The sequence below is a fragment of the Orycteropus afer genome, unplaced genomic scaffold (genome assembly GCF_000298275.1).
Source record: "Orycteropus afer afer isolate SDZICR_OR568_19922 unplaced genomic scaffold, OryAfe1.0 scaffold00107, whole genome shotgun sequence".
In the NCBI taxonomy this organism is placed as follows: domain Eukaryota; kingdom Metazoa; phylum Chordata; class Mammalia; order Tubulidentata; family Orycteropodidae; genus Orycteropus; species Orycteropus afer.
This window is the reverse complement of record NW_006921694.1, coordinates 8,160,937-8,174,783: the sequence shown is the minus strand read 5'-3', so window position 1 is coordinate 8,174,783 and position 13,847 is coordinate 8,160,937. Positions and strand designations below refer to the sequence as shown.

At 36.5% G+C, this 13,847-nt stretch overlaps 1 protein-coding gene across 1 annotated transcript in view; it reads left to right on the top strand.

Moving 5' to 3' along the window:
• Positions 1 to 13,847, top strand: part of SSBP2 (single stranded DNA binding protein 2) — a 539,855-nt gene that overhangs the window by 515,993 nt on the left and 10,015 nt on the right. The window contains exons 15-16 of the mRNA XM_042781332.1: positions 3,446 to 3,474; positions 8,705 to 8,803. Coding sequence (XP_042637266.1) covers positions 3,446 to 3,474; positions 8,705 to 8,803 — 128 coding nt within the window. The remainder of the gene's footprint in view (positions 1 to 3,445; positions 3,475 to 8,704; positions 8,804 to 13,847) is intronic.

Below are 13,847 nucleotides of genomic sequence, written 5' to 3'. Positions count from 1 at the left end.
AAAATCAGAAATGTGAGATTTGTTTTAGCCTAGCTCATATTTATAGGTATTTACTTTAACCTATCAAAACCTGTTACTTGTACTTTTTTATGGTAAAAGAAACATTGCTGCTTCAAACATGTATCATGCATGACTTGCCTAGAAGACTACGGTCCTCCCAATTTGTTTCTTTGTCTCTAGAGGTCTGTGGACACAGTCTCAGAGGAACTTCAAAAAAAATCTTGATTTTCTTTTTGCATTTTCAAGGTTATCTCTTTTTTAAATAAAATTTGTAATCATATTCTGGATAATCTGAATGATTTTGCTGTTGGAGAGCTTGCCCACTTGGAGTACATGATAAAGCTGATGTCAAGAAGTATGACTTTAATGACTGAAAACATACTTCATAAATGATGACTTCCTACAAAATGAAGCTAAATATCTAGAAGGGAAAGAAACATTTCCAGTAGTGAGAAATAGAGGAAGACAGTACAGAATTGACTAATACACTGTATTTATAGGCAGGTTCAATGCAAAATCCAAAAGAAGACACTTATTTTATGTTTGTGTATATTTAAAGGCGCCCTAATGGTAGAGTGGGTAGTGTTTGGCTGCCAACTGAAAGGTCAGCAGTTCGAACCCACCACCCATTCCATGGGAGAAATACATAAAGATGTTTTCTATAAAGATTAGTCATTCACTTACTCACTCACTGCAGTCAAGTTGGATCCGACTCTTAGCGACCCCTCCTTGGGTTTCCGAGGCAGTATCACTACAGAAGTAGATTGCCCAACCTTCCTCCCGAGGAGTGGCTGGTGGGTTTGAACCGCCAGCCTTCTGGTTAGCAGTCAAGCCTTGAAAAGGCTCAGAGGCATTTCTGCTCTGTCCTATAGGGTCACTGTGAGTTGGAATCGACTCAGTGGCGACAGGTTTATGTTGTTTTGTTTTTCTAAATATATTTAAGTAACATTATAATAAACTAATTTAAAAGTTAACTGTGGAAGTGGGACTTATGTACATTTTTTTTTCCTTCTGAAAAGGGTTCATGATTTTCCAGGCTTGGAGAAACTTCCTATGAATAACTTAGGTTATACTCAGATTCCATTCCTCTTCCTGAGGTCAGCAGTTATCTCCCTTTGATTTTTTGAAAAGCTACATAACTTCAGTAAATCAGTAAATTATTTGCAATGCATTGATGGTAGACTTTTGTGCTTTTAGGGATCCATACATGTTTTGCCTAGACTTTACCTGTTGTTGTAATATGCCATCGAATCAATTTTGACTCATAGCAAACACTCCTTGGGTTTCTGAGGCAGTAACACTACAGAAGTAGATTGCCCCATCTTCCTTCCCAGGAGTGGCTGGTGGGTTTAAACTGCCATCCTTCTGCTGAGCAGTCAAATGCCTTAAGCACTACGCCACCAGAGCTCCTAAACTTTACCTAGTCTTGTCCAACTGTAGTAGCCACTACCCATATGTACTATTTTAAGCTAATTAAAATTTAATGACGTATAAAATTCAGTTCCTCAGTTACACTAGCCAAATTTCAGGTATACAGTAGTTACCTGTAGCTATTGCTACTATAATGGACAGCACAGAGATATATTTCCATTATCACAGAAAGTTCTGTTGGGCAGTGCTAGTCTAGAATTTTACTTGTCCAATTTATTAAAAAAAATAACTTTCCAATCCTGTTATTTTTTAAATTATTCACAAAATACGATATTCGATTGTAGTTAGAAGGGTCCTCAGTTGTATTATTCACTAGAATAGAATTTGTAGAAGAGTTTCACATATGCTTGGTATATCGTTCATACTTTCTACAGTGAACATTATTGCAAATGTTTGTATGTGTACATGATTGCACACATACATTCAGTATCCAACAATTTATTATGCTTATTTGTTTATAAATTGATTTATAGACATAATAAATTGTTAATTTATTTATGTTAATCATGCTAATAAGCTCTAACTTTATTTGTAACTATTGACTGAATACTGTACTATTAAGATGTAATATTTTTATACCAGATAAATTAGTTGTTTAAATAGTTAAAAATAAACCTAAATAAATCATTACCTGTGGTAGAAATCTGATCATTGTTCTTTATATGATTCCATTTCCTGCATAAGAAATTGGTATTGATTATTCATTTATCCCAAGAATCAAAATTAAAAACACAGTATTATATACTGAAGACAGTTTTAGTTTTGATGGCAATGAATATACCACAAATATTTATTCACTGCTGTCAAATTGTTAATATCATTTAGAATGCTTTTGGTTATCATAACAAAATAAGTTCAAAATATTGTCAGGAATTGTAGTGTATGTCCACTTTTCTTTTTTTTTTTTTAGCTTATTGTGGTTTAGGTGAACGTTTACAGAGTAGATTGTTGTCCATTCAACCATTAATACACGTTTTGTTTCGTGGCATTGGTTACAATCCCCACGATGTAACAGTATTTTCCCACTGTTCCTGTGTTCCCATCTTCCATTTGTCCTTCTTTCCTGTCCCTTCTTGCTTTGTGAGTGTTGTTTTTTGGCAAATGCTGCCCTCTTGGTCTTGTACAGTTGATTGTTGTGAGGACTCCATTCCTCCCTAGTGGTACTGTTCACTTTATAGGACTGTCTATTGTTTGGCTGAAAATTGACTCCCAGGGTTGGATTCAGTCCCAGGCTAGGGCCACAGTCCTGGGGATTCTACCAGTCTCTATCAGACCAGTAAGTCTGGTCTTTATTATGATTTTGAATTTTATTCTACTTGTTCTTTTCCCCTCCCACCTTCAGTTGTGACCCATAGAGCAGTTGGCAGTGGTAGCTGAGCACCATCTACTTCTTATGGTCTCAGGGCAGTGGAAGCTGTAGTTCTCCATTTTATATTTTAACTGATTTACAGAAGCATCATTTTCAGAAACTGTTTAGTAATCTTTCATTACATTAAAGAGCCCTCATAGTGCAACAGTTAAGCATTGGGCAGCTAACCGAAAGGTTAAAGACCTGGTAATTAGCTTCTGTAAAGATAATCACATAGAAAACCCTATGGGACAGTTCTCCTCTGTCACATGGGGTTGCTATGAGTTAAAATCGACTCGACAGCCCTTAACAACAACCAATATATTATATGTGCATTTTAAAAATTTGAATTGAGTGGTATATATAAATGATCCTTCAAGTTAATATTTCCCTTTCAGTAATCTATGGTAATGATGGTCCTCTTCTTCATTCTGCCATTACAAAAAAAAAAAAAAAAAGATTGGGAGCTAGAGGTAGAACTCTTCCTTACATTTGCCAAACTGATTCACTGTATGATACAAAAGAAAGGAAGTATTTTCAGATTCAAAAACTTAGGAGAAATACACTGGAAAATACAAAGTACTACATTATTTCATTAAAGGAGTATTTAATTTATAAATGAAATCATTACCTAAAAAAAGGCTTTCTTTTTATATTTTATTGCAGGCTCAGGAGATATGGACAGTATTTCCAAGGTGAGTTTGGCATGTTCCTATTTTCTATGAGTATTTTATTCCACATGGAACTCTCATTAAGGTTATAGAGTAACTTTATGAATATTTTTCTCAAATAAGAGTTTGAAAATAGAAGGCCAGATACAATTAAGTGGGTGTTAAAAATAATAAGATATATATCTGTACAACATTATAAAAACAAGTCTTTTAAGAATGTTTTTAAGCATGCTAAGATTCACTTACAGAATATATGATTAATTGCTACTAAGCCAAAACCAATTTAATCACATTATGATGTTATATATTTGTAAAAGAAAGTGATATAGTTTAGATGATCTTTGTAAAACATAAAGAAATCTAGAACAACATGAGAACAGGTAAATTTTCGGAAAAAAAAATGATTATTATATGTCACGAGGGCATTGAATTTTACATCTCATTATCTTTTCAGGCCTTCATTAGGCAATGCTGATATCCTCAAACATCATTCTAATTTCCCAAAATGGTGTAAAAAATGTAATTAGAGAAAAATTATATTAAAACAGGTAGAAAAGCGAGCTTTCCCAATAGTATGTGGCTGTTTTACCTCCTTAGTTTTAGCACCCAAAATTAATCCTTTGATTAAATACTTAATATTTCTTGAAAAATCATACCTAAATGCTATTTAGGTCATGATGAATTTAAAATAGTTCTGTGCAAGTCAAAAATATATTTAGAATACCTAATAAGAACTCATTATTAGCTGCCACTAGAATGCCTGTCTTACAAGGCTGCTGAATATCGATAAATACAGAAATTCATTACAGGATTGCTTCATTTATAATTCTACTTATAATTACATTCATGTATGGTAATGTAAAATTTCTGATGCCAAGAAAAATAAGATTGATTGAGATATAAAATATTTTAAGTGAAGACTTCAAGCCTGAAAACAAAAGACACTTAATTGGCATTCTGACGTTATCCCTGCATGGCCTGGCTGCACAGCCTACCAAGTTCTGCTGGCACTGTGGATGTCTGTGTTGAGGAAAAATCAGGAAGGTCTTTTTGTTTTCTTAAAATAAATATTTATAATGGAGAGCCTCCAAATGCCTGTTTTCAAAATAAGATGCCCCATGTAGCTCCATTAAAGCCTTATCTCTGGGAAATGCCTTTGCAAATCAGATGGCCATGATTATATTGGTACTTTAGGTAATTCTGACAATTGATATTAGCTGCATTGTGCTTTGTGGTTACCAGTAAAACTTTCAATGCTGTATTTGAGATGGATGTTCCACTATCTAGAGATGATTCTCAGTTACACAAGGGTGAGGTCATCCACATTGCTTTTAGCAATCTTCCTAAAAATTTCCACTAATGACCCATAACCTTTTACATTAGATGTAAACATATTCTGTATGTGCAAGTACTTTGTAATTTAGAAAGCATTTTAGAAATTTAAACTAACATCTTAATGATGAATTAAATACCATCTTCTAATCAGCCCTTACATCAAAGCTATTGCTATTTTTATGGTCTTTATCTTCCCTTCCTATTCCTGGTTACAAAGTTTTTCCACTACACTTTGCCTACTGCTGATATATTCTCTGCCTAATGATGTATTGGTCATTCTCTAAGCATTAATTGACTACCCATTATGTACTTTTGTGTATAGGTATTGCCTTGTGCACTATGGGGAGATTTAATATAAAAGACTTCTTTAAATACAGACATAATCTCTGTGCTCAAGTGGTTTATACTTTGGCAGGAGTTCCTTCAGTCAGTAAACATTAATGTACCAAGGCGTTATGCTGGGCTCTGAGAATCCAAAGACAAACAATGTAGCTCTCTGCCCTCAAGAAGTTCAGTGTAACTGAGGACACTAAACAAATATAAGGAAAACTTTTGCAGAGCAAAATTCAAGCCTCTGGTGCCTCTAGAAAATGGTCTTTTCAACCCGAAGCTTTCTGGACTCTAGAACCTTGGTCCCAGCTAAAGATCACACACCATTCATTGGGAAACTAATCCAGTATAGATCTTGGCCATGACCTCAGTGTGCTTGCTGGTCTGTGTTGCAGCGCAGCTGTAGCTTAACTTGGGAGAACCATGACTGGCATTTGATTCTTTTTGAGGACTAGCAGACACAAAACAACACACTATAAAACTTGTTTTTTGTAGCCTGTGAAAAATCAATGCAAAATCCACTTCAAAAAGGCTAAGAATAATAATTTCAGTGTTATTTTATTCTAGTTATTGACAGAGCCAGGATTTCTACAGGAATTTACTTTTATAGTAATAGTCAAGATTTGGAAAATTTCTGAGAATGGGTAGAAGAAGAAGGGGATAATAACTTACTAAATTAAGAGCAAAAAAGAATAAAATCAAAGAGCAAAATAAACTTGAACGGAGCCTAAGATAATGAAATACGTCAAAGGAAATTGTGCATTTGCCTGCATCCGCAATGTGTGATGTATACACACACACACGCACGCACGCACTGATGTAGCTGGGAAGCCATCTTTACTGGTATCCTTTTGTACATCCTATGCCCTGATCATGTGCTTAGACAACTGGAGTGCCTTTAAGACCAACACCTTTCTGTGCATTATTCTTTGCATGAGAAAAATCTCCTGGAGGTACTGCACACAAATGTAGCTACAGGTAAATGTGACACATACCCATTTCATTGCTACCTTTATAACCTGCTCTGGGCTGGCTTTTGCTACCGCTGTAGTAACTATTCCTCAAGAGTAAATGTTAAGTGTGCTCTTTAGCCTAACGTATTCGTTATGTCACTCGGTGATCATGGACAGCAACATTTTTCTAAGAAGTGAGGAGCTTTTATTGTTTTCACTACATTTTGCAGTGATTGCTTCAGGTGGCAAACATTTTGCCTTATCACTTCAAGCTTTTCAAATATGGTCCAACATGGTATTGAGCTGGGTAGAAATAGGTTTTGGAGATCTGTTGTCAGCTCAGTTTTGTCTGTTGAATGTGTCCTTTTCATTTTCCACTCTGTTTTTCTACACCAAAAGAGAGCTCACGTGGGTAATGCTGAGCTACCCTGCTATGGACAGATTGCATGCAAATTAGAGATTATTGTAACACTGACAGTATTTTTAAGTGTGTAAAATTAACAGTGCAATATAACTTTTAATTCCAATTGTAAAGTCAACACCGTGAATCAAAAATCATTTGAAGTCAGATACACTTTCAAAAGTACAAATCAAGAAATGGAGTATAGCAGAAAATAGGAGCACCAACAGAGTCAGCAGGATAGTGTCCCTCAGGGCACCCTGTATTCGCTGAGACTGAGAACATCACACAAGCGTCAGCTCATTTCACACATTTAGTGAAACGTATAAGTAGGCAGCTTACATAATACATCCTTAAATTTCCTCACATATAGATTATTTTTTATTCCATTATCAATTTCTCCATTGTGTATGAAGTGACAGAAATCTGCCTTCACCAATAAGACTTTTAGCTGTAAGGTAAATCTTGCAGTATCTAAATTTAGTTTCCTTTTTGAGCTAAGTCAGCATTATCTTTCCTATTTCAAAGCGTGGTTTATTACTTCAAAATAAAATGTGCTATAAAATGATACACTTAGTTAAATTTTACTTATATTTATTTTTCCCAGGAACTCAAGTTATTCATGTTTTCAAAGTATAGTTGTTTTTCTGTGTACTTGAGTAACTAGCATTTTCAGAGAAGAAAAATTATCCAAAAAAAAAAAAAGTAGAATCCTCTATGTTGTTAACTACGGTTCTGTAGTCCTTGAGGTTCATTGGCATACAGAGCTCCTGTGGACTTCAGAGAGTCCTGATTCTTAGATCTTCCCTGTGGGGTGCGCAGCACGACAAGACACAGGCTACATTTCCAGCAGCTCATCTACCTGGCTCGGCTTTACAGTCTAACCATATTCTGGAAAAGCACACATGCTTTGGGAACTAACTCATTCATAAAATTTTAATGTTTATGACATAACTTGATTTTACTTAAGTCAAAACCCTCTGAGCAGTTTTCTTAAAACACCTAAAAACTTATTCCAAAACAAAATATAATGTGGCAATGACTTGGGGGAAAAAACCTGAAACTTTCTTCCATTTGAAATGATAAAAAATTTTAATTCCGAAGCTTTCTTAACCCATTGTTGTTGGGTTGGTTCCAAGTCATAATGAACCTCCACGAAGAGTAAAACTGCCCCCATTGAGTTTCCAAGGCTGTAAATATTTTTGAAAGCAGACAGCCACATTCTTTCTTCCCTGGAGTGGTTGGTGGGTTCCAGTCACTGACCTTTGGGTTAGCAGACGAGAGTTTTAACCACTCTCTTTAACCAATGTGCGCCAACAGAGCACCTTGAAGTTTTTTTACAAGTCCATAAATTGGACTTGAAAAACTCCTCAGTCATAGCTGTAATAGTGCATAAACATACTTGTATGCCAATGACATTCTATATTTCCTATTAATGTGGTAATATCAAATGCCCTTGCATGGCTGAAATTGCACAGTAATAATGAGACTAGCAAATTTAAATAGAACACGAAGGAATGTACTGCCATCTTACTGTTTGATTAGATTGCTAATATTAGCCATTTTATCTTAAAAGTTTGAAAGTAAATCTACTCTTAATGATAGGAAAAGGTTCTAAAGCAGTTTACTTTTAAGCCGCCTTTTCCTCTCAAAGTGTATATTGAATTTTCAATCCCTGAGCTATCTTTCTTGTTCTTGGCTGCAGTCATTAGCTGTCTTTCTTTTTTCTTTATGATTCACATGAAAACATAGTTGAAATAGTGTTATTCTATAAAATGCATGTAGAATTAAAGAGAAGTGTTTATTTAAACAGTGACCTTTTGAAGTCTGATTAGTAAAATTACCGAGGGAAGTGATTGTCCCACCATGCCTTATCAGCAGGCAGGCTCTCTTCATCATGCCCCTGCTGGGAATGTAGTTTAAACTCTCCAGAGTTTTAGGAACTCCATAAGCTGAAGATGGGAAATTGAATAAATATTGATTCTGAGACTAAGGGGGAAAAAAAAAAGGGTAGGTTACTTTGGGGTTTTTGTTTGTTTGTTTGTTTCATTTTGGAAAGCGTTAGTATTTGTCAAGGTCCAAAGAATGAACTAGACTATATAAGAAATCTAAGATTAAAATTTTAAGTCTGTTTTGCCCTTAGAGATGCTGCTATAGATTTCATTTTGAATCAGTATAATGCAAGCGGGAAATTAAAATCTTCAACAGTGCCTTCTTTTTTAAATCTTGTTTACAGAATTCTCCCAATAATATGAGCCTGAGTAATCAACCGGGCACTCCGAGGGATGATGGTGAAATGGGGGGAAATTTCTTAAATCCTTTTCAGAGTGAGAGTGTAAGTATTATCTTGATTATACTGTTACATCCAGATTTTATTTCTGAAGCTCTTCTATTAGGATAAACACATAAAGTCATCATTACTGTTGTTTATCTAGCGTTCAATAAGGATGATCTTTTAAAAGTTAGAAGAACCTGTAGTTGGAATTTCTTTGAAAAAATAATTAACTTTTTCTTTTTCACACTTGTGGACCCACTTATAAAAACCATGATACTGATTTTCTTTCAGAGAACACTCACGGTGAAGGAGAAAATGGAAGTAGGTATAGTTTTTAAAGTAAAGCTTACAAATGACTACAGTGTTTCATGTCACTGCAAACTTAAGGTCTGTTTTCAGTGTTAACTTTAGGCCCCAAAAATTATCTTATAAGTATTTCCTTCCTTAAGGCACTCTAGTGGTGCAGTGGTTAAAGCATTCAGCAGCTAACCAAAAGGCTAACAGTTCACACCCACCAGCCACTCCATGGGAGAAAGATGAGCCAGTCTGCTTCCATAAAGATTTACAGCCTTGAAAACCCTATGGGACAGTTCTACTCTATCCTACAGGGGTGCTATGAGTCAGAATTGACTCAGTGGCAGTGGAGTTAGTGGGTTTCCTTCATATAATTTACTTCACTGGGCTGAGGGTCAATATTAACAATCCATTAAAGTGTTAGTTATATTTAACTTGAGCTAGATACACAAGTCATTTTTTTAGTATGATTATAGTGTTAAGTAAAGACACTGTCTTCCATGTCTCTATAGAAGTAGACAGAAGCAGAGAAGCACTAAAATACATGCATTCATGTTGTAAGCAGTTACTGAGCACTTAACATCAAGGCAGTATGCTATATACTGGAGAGATCAATAAACAAGATTGTGCCTTTCTCAAGGAGCTTACCATAATGCAGTGCTTTATTTTGTATGTTACTTTTTTGTGGTAAAATAAATATAACAAAAAGTTTGCTGTTTTAATACATTGTTAAGTGTACAATACAGTGGCATTTACTACATTCACCAAGTTGTGCTACCATCACCACTATGCATTTCCAACAGTTTTACACCACCCCAAACAGAAACTCGGAGCTCTGGTGGCATAGTGCCTAAGGGACTTGACTGCTATCCAGAAGGCTGGCAGGTCAAACCCACTAGCCACTCCTCAGAAGGAGGGTTGGGCAATCTACTTCCGTAGTGATACTACCTCCAAAACCTAAAGAGGGGTCGCTATGAGTCGAGTCCAATTCCACGGCACATAACAACAACAAACAGAAAGTCAGTACCCCTTCAGCAATAACTCCTATTCTCTTTTCTCCCCGGCTCCTAGTTACCTCTCATAAACTTTTATCTCTGTGCATCTGCACATTCTAGATATCTCATATACCAAAACCAAACCAAACTCACTGCCAAGTCGGAACTGACTCATAGCGACACCTCCTTGTGTTTCTGAGGTGGTATCACTATGAAAGTAGATTGCCCAATCTTCCTTCCGAGAAGTGGCTGGGGGGTTTCAACCACTAGCTTTCTGGTTACCAGTCAAGTACCTTAGGCAGTACGCCACCAGAGCTCCTGATATTTCATATAAGTATTACAAATATTCATATGATGTTTGCCTTTTGCACTTGACTTATTTCACTTAGCATAATGTTTATTAAAGTTCTTTCATGTCATAGCATGTATCAGGACTCCATTTCTCTTTATGGCAAAGTAATATTGCACTGATATATCACGTTTTGTTTATCCATTCATCCATATTGAGGGACATTTGAGTTGCTTCCCCTTTTGACTGTTGTACTGCAGTACATATTGGTGTACACTTATCTGAGTCCTTGCTTTCAAGTCTCTTGGGCAGATACCTAGGAGTGGAATTGTTGGGTCACATGGCAATTATATGTCTAACTTTTTGAAAAATTACCAAGCTTTTTCCAGTGGCCACATAATTTTACATTTCCACTAAAAATGCACAAGGGGTTCTAATTTCTCCACACCCTCACCAACACTTGTTAGTTTTTGATCTTTGATCATAGCCATCCTTATGGGTGTGAGTATGCAGTGAGTTTTTAACTGAGATTACACATTAGAGTCACCTGTGGAATTTAATTTAGTGAGTTTAGACTGGGCATACTTGGATGTTGAAAAGCTTTATTAATGATTCTAATGCACATAGTCTGTTATGAACCATAGCAGAAAGTATCTCAAAGCCCAAATTAATTACAGCTTCATAGAACAGTGCACCACATATATTACCATTGCTAAAATATGGTCCCCAGGTGCTGAAAATGATTTGTATTAGACTGCTAACCTAAAGGTTAGTAGTTTGAACCCACCTAGCAGTACTGCATAAGATAGGCCTGGGGTCTACTTTCATAAAGATTACAGCCCAGAAAACCCTATGGGAAAGTTCTGATCACATGGGTCACCATGAGTTGGAATTGACTCCATTGCAACTAACAACAACCTCCAACAACAAAAATACTTATTATGGAGGATCTACCAATTACAAAAAAGGAGCTTTGGTTGTGCAGTGGGTAAGACATTTGGCTGATAACCAGAAGGTCGTTGGTTCAAACCCACCAGCTCCTCCATTGAAGGAAGGTGAGGCAATCTACTTCAATACAGATTTATAGCCTTGGAAACTCTATGGGGGGTTGCTATGAGTCAGAATCGACTTGATGGCATTGCGTTTGGTTTTTTTGAGGTGTTTTTTTTTAACCAATCAAAAACAGAATCAGAAGGAAAAACTACCTACATTTTGCCCTAACTCAACCTTTACCAGAAATTATACCATCACAATTTGAAGCAATGGCTAATAGAATGTCTGCTCTTGCAAGGAGTAGCTGCTTTCCAAAATAGAACCAAGATTGAATCTTCTGTGGATTCTTTCATGTCTTAGTATCAGTCTCGGGTCTCAGCATGAGACAAGATGGCCCCTGTTTGTAGAGTTTGTTTTCTTTAAAATTAGAAATAAAGTTATTCTTATCTTCATTTTGTCTGTTTCATTTGTTCAAAGAAGATATTCATAAATATCCATATAAAAATGTAAAAGATTGGTCTGTCAATGATGAAGAAATAGGAAAAAAATAAGAAAATATATAGTTTAAGTCATAATGCTTAGAATTATGGGAATTATTTTTTGGTCCTGGCTCTTTCACTGGTATGCTGCAGGACTAAAGTTAATTTTCCTATGTTCACTTTATCTAATTGGAGACATTTATTTCCTGTTCTGCTAATTCTTCTAGCAATAAAACAGTATAATTCAGTGAGGTATAGGATAATTTCTTCAGTTCAGTTACATTTATCGACCCTGCTATGCATAAAGAAGTGGGCTGAGGACAAGATATTCTGAAATCAATATAATACACGCTTACCTTCAGAGAATACAACCTGATGGGGAAAACAAGTGCTCACACAGCTAAGTAAAACAAGTCAGATTCACAAGGGCTCTAATAGGTACAAACCAGGTGTTTTAAAAGTACAGAGGCAATGAGCCATTTGAGGTTGGAGAAAAGAAAACTTGTTCAAAAAGGTTCAGTGTGACTTTATGAGCAGGCACAAGAGGAGTTCTCCACTCCTTCCTTCCCAGATTTGTCACTGGTGGCTGCTGCCTTCTCTCATAGTCTGAAGAGGTATGGCACTTCAAAACCGTCATCACAAGTTTTGCGTGGGAAACAAAGTACGGTAAATGCTGCAAAAGCCAGAACGTGTGTATGTAGTAAACCTGTCAGAGAAGAAAAAGGCAAATATTTTCCACTAATAGGATAGAAAAGTGGTAAGACTGCATCCTGTCAAAGGCAGAAAACTTGTGAGACCTAGAAAACCAAGGCAGTCCCCTCACATTCCAGCTCTCACAGGTTCACTGTGTAAGATGTAATACCCCCATTACCACGGAGTTAATTCCGACTCATAGTGACTCTCCAGGACAGAGTAGAAATAGGGTTTCCGAAGCTATAGATCTTTATGGAAGCAGACTACCACATCTTTTTCATTGACCTTTCAGTTAGCTGAGCACTGTAACCACTGCACCACGAGGGCTATGATATCTGATATAAAAAGCAAATCAAACCCACTGCCATTAAGTCAATTCCAACTCATAGAGACCCCCATAGAATTGCCTAGGCTGTAAATATTTACGGAAGCAGGCTGCCTCGCCCTTCTCCTGCAGAGTAGCTGGTGGGTTTGAACTATCAACCTTTTTAGCTAGCAGCCGAATGCCTTCAACACTGCATAACCAGAGCTTCTTGTATCAGAATAGTAATACCTAACTACTTTGCGCAGAATACACATCAGAGTCACCCTTTAACCCTAACTGGACTGTGTACACACAGAACAGCAGATCCTTCTGTAAATAGGTACATAGAAAAGAGCAGCTGGAGCAGGGCTGCCCTCCTCCCTGACTCCTGGCCCAGCCTCTCCACCCAAACCCAACAAGAAGATAAAATGCCAAGCCACTGGGCATCGTTACCAGAACACAGAAGCTCCTTCCCTTCTCCATACCTTCCTCTCCTCTATCCCCATCAGAAAAGTCCTAAAAGGAAATGTAATTGGATGATTGTCTGAGAAATTGCACCACTGCCCTGGAGGATAGTGTAGGCTTAAGAAGCAGTTCCAGACTGGTTGCTCCATTCTTTTGTCTCTGGTGAGGAGAGCTGCAGGATTATGAATGATGTCATTGTTATCTAGTGCTTTCTCCGTCACATCACCACATGTTTTTGTTCAGACCTTTTTAAAAAGATCAAGGCATGAGAGCAATGAGGAAAGAAGACAAAAGAGATTCAGCGATGACAAATATAATGATTTATAAATACAAATGTAAGGAAGTAACTAGGCTAGATACTCCCAGTAAGTAAGCTTTCCTGTAATCAAGGGAAAGCAGGACAGTTTAATTTATTCAAAAAGAAAACATTTTCTAATAAATGAACGTGTGAATTTTACTGCTTTTTTTAATGCAAATAACTCAGGTACATTTTTCTGAGCCTGCTTTTTGAGAATTTTGTCAGTATTTATCTAGAAATTAAACCACAGAAAGTGCTTATTATGTATCAGACACTATTCTAGGCACTTCACAC